The sequence below is a fragment of the Hemiscyllium ocellatum genome, chromosome 10 (assembly GCF_020745735.1).
Source record: "Hemiscyllium ocellatum isolate sHemOce1 chromosome 10, sHemOce1.pat.X.cur, whole genome shotgun sequence".
Taxonomy (NCBI): Eukaryota; Metazoa; Chordata; class Chondrichthyes; order Orectolobiformes; family Hemiscylliidae; genus Hemiscyllium; species Hemiscyllium ocellatum.
Window position 1 is genome coordinate 58,490,489 of NC_083410.1, and position 24,785 is coordinate 58,515,273.

General features: G+C 42.4%; 1 protein-coding gene across 6 annotated transcripts in view; it reads right to left on the minus strand.

The window, feature by feature from the left end:
- Positions 1-24,785, minus strand: part of LOC132819773 (girdin-like) — a 378,017-nt gene that overhangs the window by 27,668 nt on the left and 325,564 nt on the right. For all 6 annotated transcript variants that reach the window (XM_060831525.1, XM_060831521.1, XM_060831524.1 and 3 more), the window contains exon 28: positions 4,241-4,315. In XM_060831525.1, coding sequence (XP_060687508.1) covers positions 4,241-4,315 — 75 coding nt within the window. The remainder of the gene's footprint in view (positions 1-4,240; positions 4,316-24,785) is intronic.

A 24,785-nucleotide genomic window follows, 5' to 3' on the forward strand; every position in this document is an offset into this window, starting at 1 on the left:
CTAGGGGACATGAAAGAATTAAAAAAAAGAGATGAGGGGCATTTTTTTGAACACAGAGGGTGGTTCATGTGTGGAATTAATGTCCTGAGGAAGTAATGGATATGGGTACAATTACAATGTTTAAAAGACATTTGAATAAGTACACAGATAGGAAAGGTATGGAGGTATGTAGGCCTGAAGAGGGCAGGTAGTTTGAGATCACAGTCGGCATGGACTGGCTGGATCAGAGGGTCTGTTTCCATGCTATATGATTCTGTAAGTGCAAATGGTTAGCTCTTACTGTCCCCCTCCCTGAAGATGGATATTTTGAACATGCCCTCAGGGATGAATCTCTGGCTAAATGCAATGTCTTTTTTTTGGGCTAGATTTTCATTGTGTTTCATAGAGGGTTTCTCTCTATGAGGCCTACTGGGGTTTTTCTTTTGCATGGATGTCTCAGATGCACCTCATTAGCCACCTACCACTTTTGGGAACATGGAATAGATAAGCACCTCTGTGAATGCTGTCATTTTGGAAGCCTGGTCTTGACCCTGGTCAAGCACTGGCAGTCTGGAGTTGCTTTCACATGCAAGGTAGTGGTACAGCAGCCATAGCCCAATGCTTCTGACAGCACAGAGGTGACAACAGACAGTGTCTTGCACATGTGATTCCACAATGCAACCCCAAATCGCTGTTTAAGTACCAGGCTACACACTTTACCATTTTGTAATCACATCTAAACTCACAATCCACTCAAAGCCGCTACTACTCTGTCCCCAATGACCACTGCTGCCCAGCATCACACCATTGTTCAATGTCGGGTCATTGCACAAAGGAAGGCCTTCATTTGATGTATAATATTAACTTTTATTTACAGGAACCAGTACATCAAATATAAATCAAATCAACAGAGGCTGCATTTCTCCCCCTCCCCTCTCCCAGCACACAAACTGCTTCAAGCAACAAGACTTTTACAGTCAATCACTCAACCCAGCTCTCATCTGCTGGATCTGGTGTCAATTAAGTCCTATATGGCATGAAGCATCCCACAAAGCTGTGCTCTGTCATGCACAAGGGATTGTTTCTCCTTCTCAACATTCTCATTCTTCTCTTTAGAAATTTGCTACTGCTCTCCCAGTTCCTCAACATTCATCACATTCCCTAGTTGTCTGCACCCTATGTGCAGACAGCACAACATGCTAGGATTATGCAGTACACTCAGTCTACAGTAAATGCACAGCCCCATTATACTAGTCCAAGCAGTGAAACCGCATCTTTATAGACCTATCACCTGCTCTACTGTGGCCTTGGTTAAAAATGGGCTGCACTGCATCTCTGCTCCACAACGTCAGGGGGCCTGCATAACATGTTTGCACAGGTTAGCCCTTGTCCCCTAATAACCAGCCTTGTAGGCACCTGGACTCTTAAACACAGTAGGAACAGAAGAGTTCTCCAGAATGTAGAGTTGTAGCAGATCCCCGCTTACTGAGCACAGACAAAGTGGTACTGGTGATCACAGATCACTTGCACATTAATGGAATAGAATTCCTTCTATTGGATGAATGCTGTAGTGTTGTGATATGGTCTACTCAGTGCAATTGCAGATGGTCTATTGTGCCATGCACCTGGGGAAAGCCAGCAATGTTGCTGAAACTTACTATTCAGGCTGTAGCACTGACATTGTCACAGGGAAATGAGATGTAGAGGTGTAATCTTGTGCAGATGGCATTGGTGATGTATTTGTGGAGATTGATTGAGAGATTCAACACAGGTCCCCTTTGGCTCTCTGGAAGGAGCCAGTTGCAGAAACATTTAACATAGCTGATACATTGACAGCTATCAGGCCAGGATTACCACCCATTTGACAGGTTGCATATCCCATTGCAGCAGCCGCATTGCTCACAAAGCACATTTTGGGATATCCAGAGCTGTGGTTGCAAGGACAAAATTGGGCATCAAGCAGTAATGACTCTGGTACTATGTTGCCTCTGAGGAATCCTGATATGCCCTTCAACTGTGATCTCTTCATTTAGTGGAGGCTTCTACTACAGGTTGCTGCTTCTCTGGGGCTTGTTAGCACATTGATTCCTCCTCCATCTCTGAGATGTTGTTACATGGAAGCAATCACAACATTCAATGTTTGGGTCCATTGGTTATGCTGGCACGCACCTGTATTAGAAACAAAAGGAACAGAAGATGTGCTTTTAAATGGAAATAGTCAATAGCCACATCCTTTACAAATGGAAGCTTAACATGCTCCATCATAGAGTCTGACATTTTGCATTCTGATGACAGCAATGAATGACCCATTCACCATTTTGACATTGGACCTTATTTCAACAAGTCATGAAACAAAGATAACAGCAGATTGTAAGCGTTGTATGGGCATTTATACCTATCTCTCTCAACCCCAAATTAATCACGACACGCATATTTGCATATGAGTCTTCAATTATACTTACAGTACAGGCGGAGATGTAATCATTTCGGTACTCCTTCTTATCCTAGGACGTCTTGCCGTAGCTGTATACAAGATGGACTGCAGATGCCTCTTTTAAGGTCACCTATGATCACACTGTCTTCACAGAAATGTGTACCTGCAATTTGGAAGGACCACTAACATGGCTGACACTAGTTATAACCAGCATTTGAATCCCACATCCTATAATGAATGCATTACACATGCATGATATGATTGTAAATGATGCAAACTTGAACTCTGCATGTGCATGAAAGATGCAACTGCCCCTTGAAGGATTTCTTGTAAAGTGCAGAAGTGGAACCCATGATTTTTGGACACAAAATGGAGACCTACTCCACTCATTCTAAGCATGGACCAAGCCACCTTCCATTCAAAAGACCACTATTAGCAATCGGCACACCATGGAGGGCAATGTAGGTCATGCTGGCACCATCAGCAGTAGACTAATGATGGTCCTGAGCAGCTGGCACGTGTCAGATGTCAGTGTTCATGGATGGGAGTTGAGAGTTACCAGTGCCAGGGACGGTGTCTGAGAAATTAATACCAGGTGTCCAAGGTAGTGGTCCAAGGAACATGTAGTGAGCTGGAGTCGCAGATACCCAAGACTTTCATATTAGGAGTTCTTGGTGTTTTGTTTCTATTCAATGGGTGGTAGAATAGAAAGCTTCTTATTAATTAAGTAAAATTTGGTGTTAATGAGGACAATAACAAGCAATAATCCTGGTTAAAAGACATTTTGCCGTTCCAAAGCAAGAATCGCATCTCAATGCCTGAGACAGTAAAAAAATGCAAGTTGGTACACCTGATGCCAAGAAAAGCTCACTGGAATTCTTGTATGATTCCTCAGATTTCTCACCACAGCTTAAGATTCTCTCAGCAGTGTACTTCAACAGTCACCATCTTTCTCATAGGGAAAGGACCCCTCTCCCCACTACAGATAGGTTAATATCTGTTGTTGCATATATAGGTGCCTGGCTCTGATGGCCACACAGTCTTCCATTTCTAGCAAAACTGCATGGCGGCTGGAATACGTCGGGCTGCTGATCTGACCCTTCATTCGCAAACCTGCTTCCGGTTCAATTTTCAAAGCTTCCTCTGTTCAGCCGAGAGGATTCCACCCTGTGTTTCATATGGGAGATATCTGACTAAAAACTTTGGAGAAATGGAAATATAAATACTCGAACAAAGATGTCATAACTCCTCAGTCCACAAGTAGTATCTAATTAAAATTATATTGCAAAATATTTGAAGTTTGTTCTAAATGTACTGACACTTCAACCACAGATTGATTAAATTATTTCGAGTAATGTGATAAGTTAATCATTAAACAGCTGACTAATTTAGCTTATGGTTACAAAATGCATTAAAAATATTTTTAATAGACTTTCAAAATAAAGGATACATTAATTTAAATGTAAGTAATTTGGTTTGAAGTTTAGTTACTTTTTTATAATCAGTCTTGCTATAATTCTTATACTGTTATAGCTAATACTTGCTATGAGAAAACAGGATAAACCAGTTCTGTTGACAATTTCAGAATCTAACGTTAATTGGTTGGTCTTTCGTTGAAATGGATGTTACAATAGAATACATAAAAGTTGGAAAATACTTGGCAAAGCAATTCAGCAATCAAGAAGACTGAAGGTATTATAAAAACAAAAACACAACAGAGCAATAAAGTTTGTGAAAATCAATCAAAAAAATCATGTCAAATGCAAGCCAAACATAATACCACAAAGACAAATGTAATATGATACACTATATTTATATAATGGTTACCTCGACTTCTTGAACCAGTGCTACAATTTTCGAAGTTAGGTCCGTGAGCTAGCAAATCTTCATTTGAAGCAACACCTGAGAATTATATTTTCAGTGAGTAATTTTAAGAGTTAAAACCTAATCTAAAAGAACATCTTTTTGTTATTTATTTAAAAAATATGTGAACAAGGGAACTACATATTTGTCAATGCAGCTTTTGCTAATTTTCAAGTTCATTTCACTTAGTCCTGTCATAATTCACTGGAGTACTGTGGTGGAAATCAGGCACTGCTCTTACTGAAGTTGACACTAAAGTTACATTTTTTAAAGAAATGCACAAACTACACAAATTATTGATTTCTTAGGTTGACAGAAAACAAGACATGGTTTCTGCAGCTGGCCTAACTACTGTTTTAAACAAAACAGAATTTATTTATAATTGAAAAAATGAGAACAGAATATAGACTAACATAACCTATCTGTAACAATCGACTATATCACAACTTAATGATGGTGTTTCAAACACTTGTAACATTCCTAAAAACACCCCTTAGCAAAAAAAAAAGGTAAAGTCAAACACGGGTTCTTATAGATAAGTGTCAGAGAGAGAGGGAGGGAGACGGAGGTGGGGGGCAGGGGAAAAGAGAGAGAGAGAGAGAGAGAGAGAGAGAGACACGGAGACAGAGAGCGAGAGCCGGAGACAGGGAGAGAGCCGGAGACAGAGAGCGAGCCGGAGACAGAGAGCGAGAGAGCGAGCCGGAGACAGAGAGCGAGCGAGAGCGCAAGGGAGAGACAGCGAGAGAGAGAGACAGCGAGAGAGAGAGACAGTGAGAGAGAGAGTATCAGCATAGATTTGCTTCTTTGGGTCCCCAGCATAAATTTGACCAGCAGCTGCAAACAAAAAAGCTTACCAAAACCAAAATCAAACCAAACCTTGAACTGGGAGAACTGCCCACCCCCCTTTTTTTTATTGTACACGTGTTTTATAAAAAACAGCTTTCTCAAATAGATAAAGACAGACATATCAGAACCTCTGCCGTTACGACCCCTTTGGAAAATAAAACCAAGGAGAACATCACCTTGTTAAAGAAGCAGCATCATAACACAAGGGATAATAGATTATAGGTAATTATATTCTACAGGTAAACAATTAAATTAAGTGAACTATACAAATTTACAGTTGTTATCCTTTATACACACACACACACACACACACACACACACACAGACAAATTTAAATAAAAAAATAGAATACACAGGTGGAGGGGAAACTGGAAAAATAGTTTCGTAGTCTTTGTTCACAAAAGCTGTTGGGTGTTTCTTCCTGATTCTGAAGGTTTCTGCTCAACCTTGTTTTTTCTGAATGCTCCCACTGGTTTGTAAGAGGGACAGAGTGGCTGGTTTACTTATAAACGGATTCTGACTTGTCCAACTCAAAATCACAACTTGTAGCATCTGATGGAAAGATAAGTTGGTTTCCTGAGGCTTAAAGTGATTTATTGCAGAGGGTTAAGAGAGAATGTTTTTCGTTTTTGCAGGCTTTCCGATTTCCCTTCTGGCCTGACTAGCTTCGTTCCTTCTTGCTCACAACCCAAGCTGTTCAGCTAAGTGACAATCAATCAGCGTTACTTGTAAACAACCAGTCAGCTCTAGTTTGCCTGCACATTGTGTTGTTGCCGGTTCCAGCAATGTTCACAATAGGTATCAAATTATTTCCTTTTGAGACATGCAGCCATCCTTGGAAATCATTGGTTTTAAGCATTTCGGTCAATAAATTTTAAAATAACACAAAAATAAAAAGACATGAAAAAATATTCAATAAGTGTGTGGAATGGCCTTTCAAAAACAAGTTTCATTACAAAACATAGAATCTACAAATAACAAACACAGGACTTATATCCATTTATTCCTTCTTCCCCATAAGGAAACCGTATACATCTTAAATGTTTTTAAAATATTTCATTTACCTCCACATTTCACATTTGGGACAATGCATCCATAATCATTCTCTTTTCCTGTTCCATAAATAATTTTTTCATTAAATTAAAGACTCCATCAATAGTCTCTCATTCCAATTTTTAAAAACTTTTCAATGAAGTATAGTGGATTATGATCCTTGTTATTGTGTTAGAACATTGAACATAGAATACAGTACAGAACAGGCCCTTCGGCCCTCGATGTTGCGCCAACCTATGAGCTATTCTCAGCTTGTCCCCCTACACTATCCCAAAATCATCCATGTGCTTATCTAAGGATTGTTTAAATCTCCCTAATGCGGCTGAGTTGACTACCTTAGCAGGTAGGGCATTCCATGCCCTTACCACTCTCTGTGTAAAGAACTTGCCTCTGACAGCTATCTTAAATCTATCACCCCTCAATTTGTAGTTAAGCCCTCTCGTACACACTGACTTCATTATCCTAGGAAAAAGTCTTTCTCGATCTACCCTATCTAATCCTCTGATCATCTTGTATGTCTCTATCAAATCACCCCTTAGCCTTCTTCTTTCCAATGAGAACATCAAATGTGTTGGGTACACATTTTGAAGTGTTGAAGAGCTAACACCAGTCCCAAAGTTTCTTTGGAGTTTTCTTCTCTTTAGATAACCATCCTTCATATCTCATCTTCTATACTCATAAGCAGTATCTACCTTCAATCTCTTGGTTGCAGTTAAAGTGACAATCTGATCCATGGAAATTTCTTTGTTTCCTTTTTGGACTCATTCTTATGAACCCCATAAGTCCCATGGGTTTTCCCTCAACTTCTAATATTTCAGTGAGTGTTCTCCACCTTGTTACAATAGAAGCACTTCAGCTTCTGATTCTCACTACCAGCCTCATTACTTTTCCTTCTGACTTAAGGAAAAGTCCATAGGGCATTCCGAGCTATCCACACCCTACCTTGGCTACTTGCTTTCCTTTCATCCATCCATTTTCTATTCTTTTCGAATGGATAGGGGTGGCAGAAGGCAGAAGGAAGGTTTGGTCTTATGGATCAGTTCAAAATCATCAGCCATTAATTGTGCCTGTCTGGCTCTTGAAGCCCTTGGTCCGCAACTTGGATTCTTATGATGAAAGGTAGTCAGTTTTTAAATTCCTCAAAGAGAATAACCTCTCCAAGAGCTTCATACGTGGTTTCAACTTGAAAAGTTTGTATCCACCTGTCAAAATTACTTTGATGAACAGTTTGAATTCAATATAGGTATGACCAGGCAGTTTCCTTAAATTCTGGAACCTAGGCTTATATGTTTCAGGCACTAACTTGTATATAACAAATATAGTTTTCTTTTTAGGCCATAATTCCAAGAAACTGCAACAACACAGCAAAAGTTTTTTGCATTTTACCTGTCAACCTACTTTGCATTTGCAATGGCCATTGCTCTTTAGCCCAATTAATTTGGCTAGCATTTTTTCAAATGACATGAAACTGCCTCCACATCCTTTCCCTCAAAGTTTTATAGAGTTTGTGCAAACTTAAACATTCCAAATTGATTTCAAATTATGACTCAGATTCTTCTTACCAGGATGTGCAGTAATCTCTGATGACTCCTGCTTCAGCTGCACCATTTTAGACTTATATTAATGTTGTCACATATCCGATATTCCACAGGGTAATGCATGACTTAGAAAGAGTGGACGCTGGGAAGATGTTTCCATTATGCGGGGAGACTAGGACCCATGGATACAGCCTTAAAATTAGACGGGGTCAATTTAGAACGGAAATGATGAGACAGCCAGAGTGATGGGCCTGTGGAATTCATTGGCACAGAGTGCAGTGGAGGCCGGGATGTTGGGTGAAATTGAAATGAAAAGGCAGAAATTGATATAAATTCTTGATCTCGCAAGGAATTAAGGGCTACAGGGAAGAGTGACGATCAGTGAAATTGAAATGCCCTTCAGCCATGATTAAATGGCGGAGTGGACTCCATGGGCCGAATGGCCTTGCTTCCACACCTGTTTTATGGTCTCAGGAATTGATGCTGGGTCTACTTTTATTTGTCAGTTATGGAAATGATTTAGATGAAAATATCGAAGGCATATTAGTAAGTTTGCAGATGACACTAAGATGGATGATATAACTGACATGAAGGTTTATCTAAGATTATAAACAGACCTAGATCAATTGGGTCAATGCGCTGGAGGATGGAGATTTATTTGGACAAATGCGATGTATTGCATTTTGGTAAAAGACAAAGGCAGGACTTTGCAATTAAAAGTAGGGCCTTGGGTAGTGTCATAGAACAGAGAGAGCTAGGGATTCAGGTACATAATTTTTTTGAAGTATCACCTATAGCTAGGATGGTCAAGGTGATGTTTAGCACACTTGCTTCATTGCTCAGACCTTTGAATATAAGAGTTGGGACATTATATTGAGGTTGTACAGGATGTTGATTGGATCTCTTTTGGTGCACCACCTGCAGTTCTGGTCATACTGTTTTAGGAAAGATATTATTAAGCTAAAGAGGGCTCGGAAGAGATTCACCAGGATGTTAGGAGAAAATGACGACTGCAGATGCTGGAGATCAGAGTCGAGATTGTGGTGCTGGAAGTGCACAACAGGTCATGCAGCATTCGAGGAACATGTTTCAGGCATGAGCCCTTCATTCCTGTTGAAGGGCTTGTGCCCAAAACTTCAATTCTCTTGCTCCTCGGATGCTGCCTGACCTGCTGTGCTTTTCCAGCAGCACAATCTCAGCTCCATGTTCACCAGGATGTTGTCAGGAATGAAGAGTTTGAGTTATAAGGAGAGGCTGGATAGGTTGGGACTTTTCACTAGAGTATAGAGGTTGAGGGGTAATCTTATGGAGGGATATGATAAGGTGAATGGCAGGAATCTTTTTCCCTAGGTGAGAGATTTCAAGACAACAGGGCATATTTTTAAGGTGAGAAGAGAAAGATCTAAAAAGACACAAGGGGCTTTTTGTTTTTTTTCAAACACAAAGTGGTTCGTATGTGAAATGAACTTAGAAGTAGTGGTGGATATGGGTACAGTTTCAAAATTTTAAACATATTTCGATAATTACATGAATAAGAAATGCTTAGAGGGACATGGGCCCAGAAAAGGCAGGTGGGACAAGTTTCATTTGGGATTATGATCAGCATGGACTGGTTGGACTGAATGATCTGTTTCCAAGTTGTCTGACTCGATAACTCAGTGTATCTTTTTTTTACATTTCTAATTCTAGTTTCCACATATTAATTTTCTTTCTTAATATTTCCATAGCTGTTGTCCACTCCTTTTCTTTCTTTGCATCCTTCCCAACTAAGGATCCTTAACCTCCCTTCTAAGTGTTTGAGGCAGACCTGGAAGATTCTGCCATTAGGATTCGTTTACTAATATCTGTTGTTTGACCACTAGTATCAAATAACCACAAGGAAAATGTGGATAGGTGGAGAACATTAGTAATAATGACTCTTTTGTGACAGTGTGAAAGCGATACTGATGTAGCTACACATTATATATCTCTCTCAGTTTTCATTTACTTTCAAAGACAGTAATAACCACTATGTAGTACAGTCTTCATCGGATATCCTAACATGGTGAAACCTGAGGAAACTTATTTCTGTAGACCAGAGCTCATGTTATTCATTGCAACATTCAAAGCATTCCTGAAAAGAAAACTTTGGATACTGTACGCAGTACTCACATGTTTAGCACAGGCTTTCGGTTTTATTCCTCTAAGGAAGAATCCCAGTACATTATTTGAATTTTTATGACTTTGTGAACCCATGTTGAGGTGGTACTGTGGTGCAAGGGATAGCATTCATAATGTAACCAAACAAGTAAATTATCAAACTATAAATCCTTCCAATTGCTCCGGCAGGTAGTAGGAGCAGGACAGTCTCCTGCTCATCTAAGCTTGTTACACAGTAGAGTCCCTTAAACATACAGGCTGGTGAACTGTTCCTGGAAAATCAAGTCATAGAAAGAGACAGAATACAAGTTTTGTCTGCTTTTCTGCCACAAACATCTTATGTACTTCAAATTATAACTAAAACTGTACCCCTGGATTTGTTTACTTTCTTTCCAGATATATATTTGTGTCTTCATTGAAAATTAGGAATCTTCTCTTTAACATTTACTACTGATAAAAATATTGCCTTTTTTTAAAACTATTTTCCCAGATCACTTTAGCTAAATCTGCCCTCATATTTAAATATAGGCAGTTACAAAATTAAGGTACTAGGTTTCACCTGCCATTTCTTATTTTCAAACTGAATGTGAATTTTTCTCATACTATTATTACTCTTCCCTAGAAAATCCTTTACAATGAGACAACTAATTACCCAGACTCATTACACATGACTGAATCAAAAATACCACATGTCCTGGTCAGATCTGTAACTTAAGAAACTGTCCGATATATACTCTTGTGGACCTGTCCTTATGGCTACCTTTGCCCATATAGTCAATCTTACCTTTGTGAAAATTGACATCTCCCATAATGTTCAAAGTATTTTTCTTAAAAGCCCCCATTGTTTCTTGGTTTATACTCTGTCCTACAAAGCAGCTGTTGCTAGGGGGTCTATAGACTACTCCCATCAGTGACATTTCCCTTGCTATAAGTGACTTTACATTTTGATTTTCCAAGACAAGATCACTTCTCGATATTGTAGTTATTGCAAATACTTAGTTAGCTGAGCTTTCTCACCTATTTTACTTTCTGCCTAACCTTCTGAAACATCAAGTATAGTGAATACTTAGGTCTTAGATCTTTTTCATTCCAATGTCTATTATGTCACACCAATTTATTTCTATTTGGGCCACCAATTCACCTTGTGTCAAAGGACATGTATATTCAATAAAGAATTGTTATTTTTATCTTCTTACAGTTTTCCTTGTTCTGACCTGATGGTCTCATGTAAGAACATAAGAAAAACAAAGAGGAGGCTATTTGGCCCTGCAAACCTGTCCATCCATTCAAAAAGATCATGGTCGAATTGCACAAGATTTCATTCCTCTTTTGTGCCAGCTCATCAAAGCCATCAACGCCTAAAATTTATTAAAAAATGTCTCCTCTGTAAATAGATTATGATCTTCCCTGCACAACTCTCTGGGGATGGAGAATTCTAGATATCTGATTTTTAAATAAGAGTTTCCCATCGAATATGTCCCCTAGATTGACATTATCCCACTAGTGGACATTTTTTCTCCATCTAATCCCTCGGAATCTTGCATGATTCAATGCAATGACCCCACATTAAAACAAATAAAGGCTAAACCTACTTAGCTGTTCTTGATAAATCAATCTCTTCATCTCAGGGGTCACTTTTGAACAGCCTCTAATATCAGTTTGTCCTGTTTTTACAGGGCCTCAGTACTCTTGGTGTGGCCTCACCAACACCTTCTACCATTGTAACAAGACTTTTATCTCCAATTGCCTATCAATTAATGTCAAAATTATATTTGCCTCAAGGTTTGCGTAAAGATTTGTAGCTCAGGTGCCAGTTGCTGTGGTTGTAGGTACATTTGCCAAGCTGCGAACTTGATTTGCAGACGTTTCGTCCCTGACTAGTTGACATCTCCAGTGCTTTGAAGCCTCCGATGAAGCGTTGCTGTATTGTGTCTTCAGGAATTTATTTGGTTTCATTCTTTCTGCTTTCGGTTGCCAGTTCCAGTAGTTTGTTGTAGTGGCCAGTGCACTGGGTCTAGGTCTATGTGTTTGTTGATGGAGTCCATGGATGAGTGCTATGCTTTTAGAAATTCTCTGACTGTCCTCTGTTTAGGGTGTCCTATGCTCATTGTGTGGTCTCAGTTGAATTTGTGGTCCTTGTCATCTGTGTGTATGGCCACTAGTGACAGCTGGTCGTGGCATTTAGTGGCTTATTGGTGCTCGTGCATGCGGGGTTGCTAGTTGTCTGCCTCTTTGCCCTATATAGTGTTTCGTGCAGTCTTGGTGTGGAATTTTGTAAATTAGGTTAGTCTTGTACATGATGGGTCTTGACAGGGTAGCTATAGAGAGGATATTTCCTCTTAAGGGAGAATTTAGCACGAGGGGATCAATGTTTAAAAATCAGGTTTAAAATAGAGATTAGGAGAATCTCTCTCACAAGGTCACGAGCTTTTGAAGCTCTCTTCTGAAAAGGTTGCGGAAGAGTCCTTGAATATTTTTAAGGTGGAGGTAGACATATTCTTGTTAAACAAGGGGCTGAAAGATTATCAGGAATAGGCAGGAATGTGCATTTAAGGTTGTAATCAGATGAACCAATATCTCGGTAAAAGGTAGAATGGCCTGTTGCTGTTGTGAATGTTTCAAATGTAAAGTATAGCAAGACTAAGGACTAGGAGCTGTTTAGAATTCAGCAAAGGAGGGCCAAGAAATTGACTGAAAGGAAAAATGGAGTTTGACAGTAAACTTGTAAGCATTATAAAAGTGGATTATAAGGGCTTTTTTCAGTACATAAAAGTAATTAGGGAAGACAAATGTTAACCCTTTACAGTCTGAAATTAGATAACTGATACTAAAAAAAAGGATATGGCACAACCATTAAACAACTTTTTGAGTTCTGTATTGACAGAAGACACAAATAATTTCCTAGAACACTCGGGAAATAAAGCTCTATTGGGAAGGAGAATTTTATGGAAGTTAGTAGCAGTTTAAAAAAATGCTGGAGAAATTAATGGGACTGAAACTTGTTAAATCAAAACCCGATAATCTACATTCCAGAGTATTCAAGGATGTAACCGTAGAAATAGTAGCTGCTTCAAACATTTTGTAGACTCTGGAACAGTCCTGACAGTTTGGAGGGTGGCTTTTGTAATTATTTAAAGGAGGAAAGACAAAACAGGACATTACAGATCAGTTAGCCTAATGTGAGAAGTCGGGAAAATATGAAGTCATTATGAAGGATGTGCTAACAGGACACTTAGATATTTACAATAGGAAAACACAAACCTAACATGAATTTATGAAAGGGAAATCATGTTGGATCAACTTACTAAAAGCTTTTGAAGACATAACTAATAAAATTAATGAGCGAGAACAGATGGAATTGGCATATTTGGATGATTGGACAGCTATTATAAATTTCCATGTAAGAGATAAGTGTGGAAAATCAGAGTCCCTGGGATTGATGGTAATGTACTGAAATGGTGTGAGAACAGGATGGATGCAGGAGACAAAGATTTGGAATAAAGAGGTCTTTTTGGAGGGGAAGGCAGTGTGTCAATGGGATACTGCAGGGATCAGTGCTTATCTCCAGTTATTCTCAATCTCTATCAATGATTTGGATTGTGGAATCAAATGTAATATTTTCAAGTGCTGATGACACAAAATAGGTAGGATTGAGAGTGGGGAGGAAGATGTGTGGCGCTGGCAAAGTACAGCAGGTCAAGCAGCATCCAAGGACCAGAAGAGTCAACGTTTCGGGCATAAGCCCTTCATTGGGAATGTGGAGGACTAAGGGGTGAGGATAAATAGGGAGTTGGGGTGAGGTTATGGTGAGTTGGGGTGAGGTTATGGTGGGTGGGGTGGGGTGGGGGGGGGGGCAGGGGACTGAAGGTAGCTGGGACGACTATACGGTGGGGGAGGGTAATTGTGATAGGTCAGTAGGGAGGGTGGAACAGATAGATAGGAAGGAAGCTGGCCAGGTAGGAGAAGTCAAGAGGGCATTGCTCAGTTGGAGGGTTGGATCTTGGATGAGGTTGGGGGGGGGAAAGAGGGAAGATTTGGAAACTGATGAAGTCAATGTTGAAGCCTTGTGGTTGAAGGGTCCCAACCCTGAAGATGATGCATTTTTCCTCCAGCTAATAGGTGGATTTGATTTGGTAGTGGAGGGGGTCCAGGACTTGCAGAAGGTACAGTTGAAGTGGTTGGTTACAGGGAAGTAGGGTTTTTTGGTGTGTGCGTCCCACAGATGTTCCCCGAAATGCTCCATTTGTTGGAGTCCTGTCTCCCCAACGTAGAGGAGACAACATCGAGAGCAACAGATGCAGTAGATTAGGTGGCTGGATGTGCAGGAACATCTTTGCTGGATGTAAAATATCCTTTGAGGCCTTGGACACCTTGTGTGGTGGCACGGGAAGGGCCGGTTGTGGAGGGTGGGTTGGTGATGGGGGTGCATGGACCTAAAAGAGATTCACGGAAAGAATGGTTTCTGTGGAATGCAGATGGGGTGGGGAGAGAAATATATCTTTGGTGGTGGGGTCTGATTATAGGTGGTGGAAATAGTGGAGGATACCGTGGAGGAGAATAATGGGGTGGATGGTGAGGTTGGAGGGGTGGAGTTCAAGGGCGGAGGTGGGGGAAGTGGAAGAGACATTGTTAACCATGTGGGAAGGGAAATTGCGGTTCTCGAAATCGGAGAATATCTGGGATGTCCGGAAGTAAAATTGCTCCTCCTGAGAGCAGATATGGCGGAGATGGGGGGAATGGGAATACGGGATCGTGTTTTTTCAGGAGGGTGGGTGGGAGGAGGTGTAGTCAAGGTAGCTATGGGAATTGGAGGGTGTGAAATAAATGCCCATGTTGAGTCGGTCGTTGAAGTCCATAAAGGGGAGGAAGGTGTCAGAGATGGTCCACGTGAACTAAAGGTCAGGATAGAAGGTGTTTGTGAACTTGATGAACCGTTCAACCTCCTCATGGGAGCACAAGAACAGAATATAGACTAACATAACCTATCTGTAACAATCGACTCTATCACAACTTAATGATGGTGTTTCAAACACTTGTAACATTCCTAAAAACACCCCTTAGCAAAAAAAAAAGGTAAAGTCAAATACGGGTTCTTATAGATAGGTGTCAGAGAGAGAGGGAGGGAGACGGAGGTGGGGGGTTGGGGAAGAGAGAGGGAGAGAGACAGAGAGAGAGACAGAGAGAGAGATCGCTGGACATTGGAGTGAGCCTGGACAAATTAACAAACAGTGAAATTCAAAACTAATCTTGGAGGAACCCGTTTGGGAGAGATCACAGCACAGAAACAGTAAATATTTAAGTTCTTTCTTAATTATATGTTTTATTGAGATATGTCTCTTCATTAAACTTAAAATATATGGCATAACTATTAATTTAACCTGGAGCAGTGTTTTGTAGAGAAATAAGATAGGGCTATTTTCTGGGTCTGTAGGTTATGATGGAGCAAAAAATGGCCTTAAGTAGAGTGATCTGCTCTTTTTGGCAAACGTGGGAGTTTAGGGAGAGTTTATGGGTTACTGAGGAGTATATCTCAGTAAATGCCACAAGGTTGCAAATCCTATTGGATCGAATGGATCGACTGGAGAGACAGTTAGAGGCAATGAGGAATTTACAAGAGTAAGAGGGCGTGATGGATGACAGTTATAGGAAGGGTGAAAAGTCACAGATACAGTCACAGATGAGTTAACTCCAGGAAAGGTAAGAGAGGTAGGTAGTTAGTGCAGGAGTCTTCTGTGGCTATCCCCATTTCAAACAAGTATGCTGTTTTGGAAAATGTAGGGGGCGATGGATTCCCAGAACATAGCATGAACAGCCAAGTTTCTGTATTGAGACTGGCTCTTATGCAATGAGGGGTAGTCAGGTTCCAAGAGATCGATTGTGTCAGGGGACTCTAGTCCAAGTTACAGACAGACATTTCTGTGGCCAGCAGCAAAAAAAATCAGAATGGTGTGTTGCTTCCCTGGTGCCAGAATTAAGGGTGTTGCAGAGAGGGTGCAGAATGTTCTCAAGGGTGAGAGGAGCCAGCAGGAGGTCATTGTACACATTGGAACCAACTACGTAGGAAGGAAAAAGGTTGAGATTCTGAAAGGAGATTACACAGAGTTAGGCAGGAAATTAAAAAGGAGGTCCTCAAGAGTACTAATATCTGGATTACTCCCGGTGCTACGAGCTATTAAAGGCAGGAATAGGAGGATAGAGCAGATAAATGCATGGCTGAGGAGCTGGTTATGAGAGAAGGATTCACATTTTTGGATCATAGGAAGATCTTTGGGTAGAGGTGACCTGTACACAAAGGACGGATTGCACCAGAATTGGAAGGGGACTAATATATTGGCAGGGAAATTTGCTAGAGTTGCTTTGGAGGATATAAACTAGTGAGGCGGCGGGGGTGGTGGGACCCAGGAGGTAGTGAAGAAAGAGATCAATTTGAAACTGATAACTTAGAACAGAAGTGAGTCAAACAGTCACGGCAGGCAGGAACAAGGTAGGGCTAATAAATTAAGCTGCATTTATTTCAATGTAAGGGGCCTAACAGGGAAGGCAGATGAACTCAAGGCATGGTAAGGAAAATGGGACAGGGATACCACAGCAATTTCAGAAACATGTCTCAGGGATGGACAGGACTGGTAGCTTAATGTTCTAGGACACAAATACTACAGGAAGGAAAGAAGGAAGGCGAGGAGAGAGAGTGGCTTTTTTCGTAAGGGTATAGCATTACAGGAGTACTGAGGGAGGATATTACCAGAAGTACTTCCAGGGAAGTTATTTAGGTGGAACTGAGAAATAAGAAAGAGATGATTACATTATTGGGATTGTATTATAGGCCCCTAAATAGTCAGAGGAAAATTGAGAAATATATTTGTAAGGAGTTCTCAGTTATCTTTAAGAATAATAGGGTGGTTATGGCAGGGGATTTTAACTTTCCAAAGTTAAAGACTGGGATTGCATAGTGTTAAGGGTTTAGATAGAGAAGATTTTGTTAAATGTGTACAAGAAAATTTTCTGATTCAGTATGTGGATGTACGTAGAGGCGTAAAACTTGACCTATGCTTGGGAAATAAGGCAGGGTAGGTGACTGAGGTGTCAGTGGGGGAGCACTTTGGGGCCAGCAATCATAATTCTATTAGATTTAAAGTAGTGATGGAAAAGGATAGACTATTTCTAAAAGTTGAAGCTTTAAATTGGAAAAAGGCCAATTGTGACGGTAATAGGCAAGAGCTTTCAAAGCTGATTGGCGGCAGATGTTCACAGGTAAAGGGACAGCTGGAAAATGGGAAACCTTCAGAAATGAGGTAAAGGGATTCCAGCAAAAGCATATTCCTCTTAGGGTGAAAGGAAAGGCTGGTAGGTATAGGGAATGCTGGATGGCTAAAGAAAAAGGAGGCATGTGTCAGGCATAGGATTCTGGATTAGTGGTGCTGGAAGAGCACAGCAGTTCAGGCAGCATCTGAGGAGCAGTAAAATCGACGTTTTGGGCAAAATCCCTCAGGAATAAAGGCAGAGAGCCTGAAGCGTGGAGAGATAAGAGGAGGATGGGGGTGGGGAGAAAGTGCACAGAGTACAATAGGTGAGTGGGGGAGGGGATGAAGGTGATAGGTCAGGGGGAGGGTGGAGTGGATAGGTGGAAAAGAAGATAGGTAGGTAGGACAAGTCATGGAGACAGTTCTGAGCTGGAAGTTTGGAACTAGGATGAGATGGGGGGGGAAGGGGAAATGAGGAAACTGTTGAAGTCCACATTGGTGCTCTGGGGTTGAAGTGTTCCGAGGCGGAAGATGAGGCGTTCTTCCTCCTGGTGTCTGGTGGTGAGGGAGAGGCAGTGAAGGAGGCCCAGGACCTCCATGTCCTCAGCAGAGTGGGAGGGGGAGTTGAAAGTGGGCCACAGGGCAGTGTGGTTGATTGGTGCAGGTGTCCCGGAGATGTTCCCTAAAGCGCTCTGCTAGGAGGCGTCCAGTCTTCCCAGTGTAGAGGAGATCGCATCGGGAGCAACGGATACAATAAATGATATTAGTGGATGTGCAGGTAAAACTTTGATGGATGTGGAAGGATTCTTTGGGGCCTTGGATGGAGGTGAGGGAGGAGGTGAGGGAGGAGGTGTGCCCATGGCTACCCCTTTGGTCTGGAGGAAGTGGGAGGATTCGAAGGAGAAATTGTTAAGGGTGAGGACCAGTTTGGCCAAACGAACGAGTGTGTCAGTGGAAGGGTACTGTTGGGTTTGTCGGGAGAGGAAAAAACGGAGGGCTTGGAGGCCCTGGTCATGGCGGATGGAGGTGTAGAGGGATTGGATATCCATGATGAAGATGAGGCTTTGGGGGCCGGGGAAACGGAAGTCTTGGAGGAGGTGGAGGGCGTGGATGGTGTCTCGAAGGTATGTGGGGAGTTCCTGGACTAGGGGAGATAGGACAGTGTCAAGGTACGTAGAGATGAGTTCAGTGGGGCAGGAGCATGCTGAGACAAAGGGTCGGCCAGGGTGGTCAGGCTTGTGGATCTTGGGAAAGAGGTAGAACCGGGCAGTGTGGGGTTCCCGGACTATGAGGTTGGAAGCTGTGGGTGGGAGATCTCCTGAGGTGACGACGTTCTGTATGGTCTGGGAGATGATGGTTTGGTGATGGGGGGGGTTGGGGTCATGGTCGAGGGGGCGATAGGAAGAGGTGTCTTTGAGTTGGCGTTTGGGTTCACTAGTGTAGAGGTCAGTGCGCCAGAATACCACTGCGCCCCCTTTATCTGTTGGCTTGATGGTGAGGTTGGGATTGGAGCAGAGGGATTGGAGGACTGTGCGTTGTGAGAGTGAGAGGTTGGAGTGGGGGATGGGGGTAGACAGGTTGAGGCGGTTAATATCCCGGCAGATGAGGTCGAAATGAAGAGGTCGAGGGCAGGTAATAGGTCAGCGCGGGGTACCCAGGTGGATGCAGTGTGTTGGAGGTGGGTGAAAAGGTCCTCGGAAGGTGAGCGGGAGTCCTGATTGTGAAAGTAAACTCGGAGGTGGAGGCAGTGGAAGAAGTGCTTGACGTCACGGCGTGTATTAAATTCATTGATGTGTGGACGGAAGGGGATGAAGGGGAGTCCTTTGCTGAGAACTGATCGTTCGTCCTCAGTGAGGGGAAGATCTGGAGGGATAATGAAAACTCGGCAGGGCTGGGAGCTGGGATCTGGTGGTGGGTGTGGAGCTGGGAGTGGGGGCAGAGCCAGTAACTGGAGTGGGTGTGATGGTGGGGGGGAAATGGGGGTGGAGTCATGAGCAGGGGTGGTGTTCCTCTGGGGGCCGGGAATGGTGACAGTGGGATCTGTGGGGGGCGTGTCAGCAGAATGCAGGTGAGTGGCGTTGGTGGGGGCAGAAGTGGTGGCAGACATGGCAGTAGGGGTGGCGGAAGTCACTGAACATGCGATATCAGCGATAATGTGAGGGGCAGGAGTGATGTCACGTGTGATGCATGAGGAATTGTGTGTGTGTGGGGGGGGCAGAAGTGGTTGTGGGAGTGGCCATGATGGGGGCAGAAGTGACATCATCAATCCGCGTGGAGATGGCAGCTGCACCAGCCGCATGGCTAATGGCGTCCGAGCAGTTCCAGAGGCCGGGGGAATCTTCTGGAATGTTTGAGGAGCGCCGGTTATGGAGGTGGGTAGATAAAAAGTTTGTTGTACTTACACTCAGGTATAGACAGGATAGATCGAGTGAATCCTTAGAGTATAAAGGCAGTAGGAGTATACTTAAGAGATAGCTTTGGCAAATAGAATTAAGGACAATCCAAAGGGTTTTTACAAATACATTAAGGACAAAAGGGTAACTGGGGAGAGAATAGGGACCCACAAAGATCAGCAAGGCAGCCTTTGTGTGGAGCCGCAGAAAATAGGGGAGATCCTAAATGAGTATTTTGATCAGTATTTACTGTGGAAAAGGACATGGAAAATATAGAATGTACGGAAATAGATGGTGATATTTTGAAAAATGTCTATATTACAGATGAGGAAGTGCTGGGTGTCTTGAAATGCATAAAAGTGGATAAATCCCCAGAACCTGATCAGGTGTACCCTAGAACTCTGTGGGAAGCTAGGGAAGTGGTTGCTGGGCCTCTTACTGAGATATTTGTATCATCGATAGTCACAGGTGAGGTGCTGGAAGACTGGAGGTTCGCTAATGCGGTAAAGAAAGGTAGTAAGGACAAGCAAGGGAACTATAGATTAGTGACCCTGACACCGGTAGCAGGCAAGTTGCTGGAGAGAATCCTGAAGGACAGGATGTACACGTATTTGGAAAAGCGAGGACTGATCAGGGATAGTCAACATGGCTTTGTGCGTGAGAAACCATGTCTCATAAACTTGATTGAGTTTTTGAAGAAGTAACAAAGAGGATTGATGAGGGCAAACTGGTAGATGAGATCTACATGGACTTCGATGAAGCGTTCGACAAGGTTCCTCATGGGAGACTCGTTAGCAAGATTAGATCTCATGGAATACAGGGAGAACTAGCCACTTGGATACAGAGTTGGCTCAAAGGTAAAAGATAGAGGGCAGTGAAGGAAGGTTGCTTTTCAGATTGGAGGCCTGTGACCAGTGGGGTGCCACAAGGATCGGTGCTGGGTCCACTACTTTTTGTCATTTATGTAAGTGATTTGGATATGAGCATAAGCAGTACAGTTAATAAGTTTGCAGATGATATCAAAATTGGAGGTATAGTGGACAGTGAGGAAGGTTACCTCGGATTACAACAGGATCTTGATCAGATGGGTCAATGGGCTGAGGAGTTGCAGATGGAATTTAATTCAGATAAATGCGAAGTACTGCATTTTGGGAAAGCAAATCTTAGCAGGACTTATACACTTAATGGTAAGGTCCTAGGGAGCGTTGCTGAACGAAGAGAACTTTGAGTCCAGGTTCTTGGCTCCATGAAAGTGGAGTTGCAGGTAGACAGAATAGTGAAGAAGGCATTTGGTATGCTTTCCTTTATTGATCAGAGTATTGAGTACAAGAGTTGGGGAGGTCATATTGCAGCTATACAGGATATTGGTCAGGCCACTGTTGGAATATTGCGTGCAATTCTGGTCTCCATCCTATCGGAAAGATATTGTGAAACTTCAAAGCGTTCAGAAAAGATTTCCAAGAATGTTGCTAGGGTTGGAGGATTTGAGCTAGACGGAGAAGTTAAATAGGCTGGGGCTGTTTTCTCTGGAGCGGAGGAGGCTGAAGGGTGACTGTATGGAGGTTTTATGAAATCGTGAAAGGCACGTTTGGATAAATAGACAAAGTCTTTTCTCTGGGGTGGGGGAGTCCAGAACTAGAGGGCAAAGATTTAGGGTGAGAGGGAAAAGATTTATACAAGAGATCTAAGGGGCAACTTTTTCACGCAGAGGGCGGTACGTGTATGGAATGAGCTGGCAGAGGAAGTGGTGGAGGCTAGTACAATTGCAACATTTAAAAGGCATCTGGATGGGTATATGAATAGGAAGGGTTTGGAGGGGTATGGGCCGGGTGCTGGCAGGTGGGACTGGTTTGGGTTGAGATATCTGGTCGGCATGGACGAGTTTACTGAAGGGTCAGTTTCCATGCTGTACATCTGTCGTGGTAAAGGTGGGGGATAGCTTCGGTGTAACTGTGGAAGATGCACTGTTCCACGTACCCTATGAAAACGCAGGCATAGCTGGGACCCATGGCTACCTTTAGTTTGAAGGAAGTGTGATAATTGGAAAGAAAAGTTGTTAAGGGTGAGGACCAGTTCTGCGAATCGAATTGAGTGTGTTTGTTAGGTCGACAGGAGTGGGAGAAATGGTACGGCTTGGAGGCCACTGCCATGGTGGATGGAGATGTATAGGGACTGAATGTCGATGGTGAAGATGAGGCATTAGGGATCCAGGGAAACGAAAGTGGAGGGCGTGGGTGGTGTCCCAAATGTATGTGGGGAGTTCCTGGACCAAGGGGGACAGAACGGTGTTGAAATATGACGAGATAAGTTCAGTTGAGCAGGAACAGGCAGAGACAATAGGTTGGAGAAAGTGAGGACTGCAGATGCTGGAGATCAGAGTCGAGCGTTAAGTGCTGGAAAAGCACAGCAGGTCAGGCAGCATCTGAAGAGCAGAAGAATCTACATTTCGGACAAGGGCCCTTCATTAGGAGACAATAGGTCAACCAAGGCAGTCAGGTTTGTGGATTTTGGGTAAGAGGTAGAACTGGACGGTGTGAGGTTATAGAACTATGAGGTCGGATGCTGTGGATGGCAAATCCCCTGAGGTGATGTCTGACCTACTGTGCTTTTCCAGTGCCACACTTTTTGACCGATTCTCCAATATTCGCAGTCCTCACTTCCTCCGTGGTGAAGTGGATGTAAAGAGCCTTCAAAAAGTGATTCAGTCAGGTTACGTGGGCATTTTGCTCCCTTCAGATTAATTTATTCAAAATTGTTCTGTGTTCAGGAACAACAGGGGCGACTTCAGGTGAGGCAGATATGAGGACCCTAGTTAAAACTGAAGAGCCTTGGCCCTGCATTTGTCCAAATGTCACAGTTAATGCAAACTGTGCAGATGGGAGTTGGGATTGCAGAGTGGATGTGCAAACTAACCGCTGCATCTTTAATTAGGGAGTCTTTAAAGTGGAGCAAATAAATAGGAATGTAATATGGGGGAAAATACTGTTTTCTGCAGCCATGAGCTGAAGTCTTAAAGGCTGTGTTACTTACTCGGTGCCAGAGTTAAGGACATTTCTTTGATTTAGCTTTCAGTTCATGGGGCACTTGCAACAGTACTGGAGTAGAAGGGTGCTGTTCTGATTGGATGTGCTTCACTTGAACTGTGCTGGGACCAGTGTCCTGTTGAACTGAATAACTAGGGCTGTAGAGAGGGCTTTAAGCTAATTAGAGGGTTAGGGTGTTCAAGAGAGGGGAAACGTAGACTTACAAAGCAATAGGAAATGGCAGCATTACAGGGCTTATTAAATTACTTCAAAATAGTAGTTGAAACAAAATAGATGAATTGACTGCACAAATACAGGTTACAGGTACGGTATTATAGTTATTATGGAGACATGTTTATAAGAGATCAAAGTTGGGAATTAAATATTCAGGGATATAGGACATTTGAAAGGATAGGCAGGAAGAAATGGATGGTGGGTAGCACTGATGGTATTTGATCCAATAAGTACGATAGCAAGAAATGATCTTGAATCAGAAGATGTAGAATCCATGAGTGGAGAGAAAAAATAAAAAAGGAAAACACATAGGTAGGAGTAGTCTGTAAGAGAAAGTGAGGACTGCAGATGCTGGAGATCAAAGTCAAAACATGGGATGCTGGAAAAGCACGGCCGGTCAGGCAGCATCAGAGGAGCAGGAGAGTCGCCGTTTCGAGCATAAGCTCTTCATCAGGAATGATGCTGCCTGACTGGCTGTGTTTTTCCAGCAACACACATTTTGTAGTCTGTAGGCTCCCTAACAGCAGCCATATGTTGGTACAGAGAATAAATATGATATAATCAGGGCATGTAACTAACGGAGCCAATTAATCACAGGTGACTTTAATTTTCATGCAGATTGGGGTAGTCAGATTGGCAGGGGAGGCCACCAGTAAGAATTTATAGTGTGTTTTCAGAACAGTTTTCTTGAACTATATATGGTAACCAAGGATCTGGCTATTTTTGTTCTGGTGATGTGTAATGGGGCAGGTTCAATAAATGATGTCAAGAGTAAAAGATCATTTCCAAAGCAATTAGCATAACCTGGCAGAATTTAACATTCAGCTTGAGGGGCAGGAACTTGGGTTGGAAACAACTGTGCTAAGCTTCATTAAGGGCAATTACAAAGGAGTGAAACCAGCACTGGATTTCAGAATGGATTGGGGAAGGGGGTTTAGCATTAGAGTCAGAGATGTACAGCATGGAAACAGACCTTTTGGAGAAAAGTTATGCCCGAAACATCAATTCTTCTGCTCCACGGATGCTGACTGACCTGCTGTGCTTTTCCAGCACCACACCAACTTGTCCATGCCAACCAGATATCCTAGATAAATTTAGTCCCATTTGCCAGCATTTGGCCTGTATCCCTCTAAACCCTTCCTATTCATATAGCCATCCAGGTGCCTTTTAAATGTTGTATTGTACCAGCTGCCACCAATTCCTTTGGCAACTCATTTCACACATGCATCAACCTCTGAAAACATTGCCCCTTAGGTCTCTTAAATCTTTCCCCTCTTACCTTTAACCTATGACCTCTAGTTTTGGACTCCCCACCCAGGGAAAAGACCTCACCTATTTAGCCCATCCATGCCCCTCATGCTTTTATAAACCTCTATGTCACTCCTCAGTCTATGATGCTCTAGGGAAAATAGCCACATCCTATTCAGCCTCTTCCTATAGCTCAAACCCTCCAACCTTGGTAACATCCTTGCGAATCTTTTCTGAACCTTTTCAAGTTTCACAACATTCTTCCTACAGCAGGGAGGCCAGAATTGCACACAGTATTCCCAAAGTGGTCTAACGAACATCCTGCACAGCCACAAGACGACCTCTCAACTCCTTTACTCTAAAGAAGCAAAGATGTTTGAGGAACAATGTCAGATGCTTAAGAAAATAATTCACAGCTTACACAAACAAACTTCTTTCAATGAGGGAGGACGATTCCAAGAAGGGGGTTAAACCAACAATGGTTAACCAGGGAAATTAAGGATAGCATCAAACTGAAAGAGAAAAAAAAACAACAGATAATGTGGCAATGATAAGTCAAAGCCAGATGATTGGAAATGTTTTAACAACCAATTAAAAAAGACCAAACAAACAAAAAGAGGGATAAGATAAAATGAATGTAAACTTGCAAGTAATATCATGATGGGCAACAAGAACTTCTTCAAAGAGAGCTTTTATAAAAAGAGAAGCCAAGGTGAACAGAGTGGAAATAATAATGGGGAACTAGAAAATGGCAGAGGAGTTGAAGAAATACTTTGCATCAGTCTTCACACCAG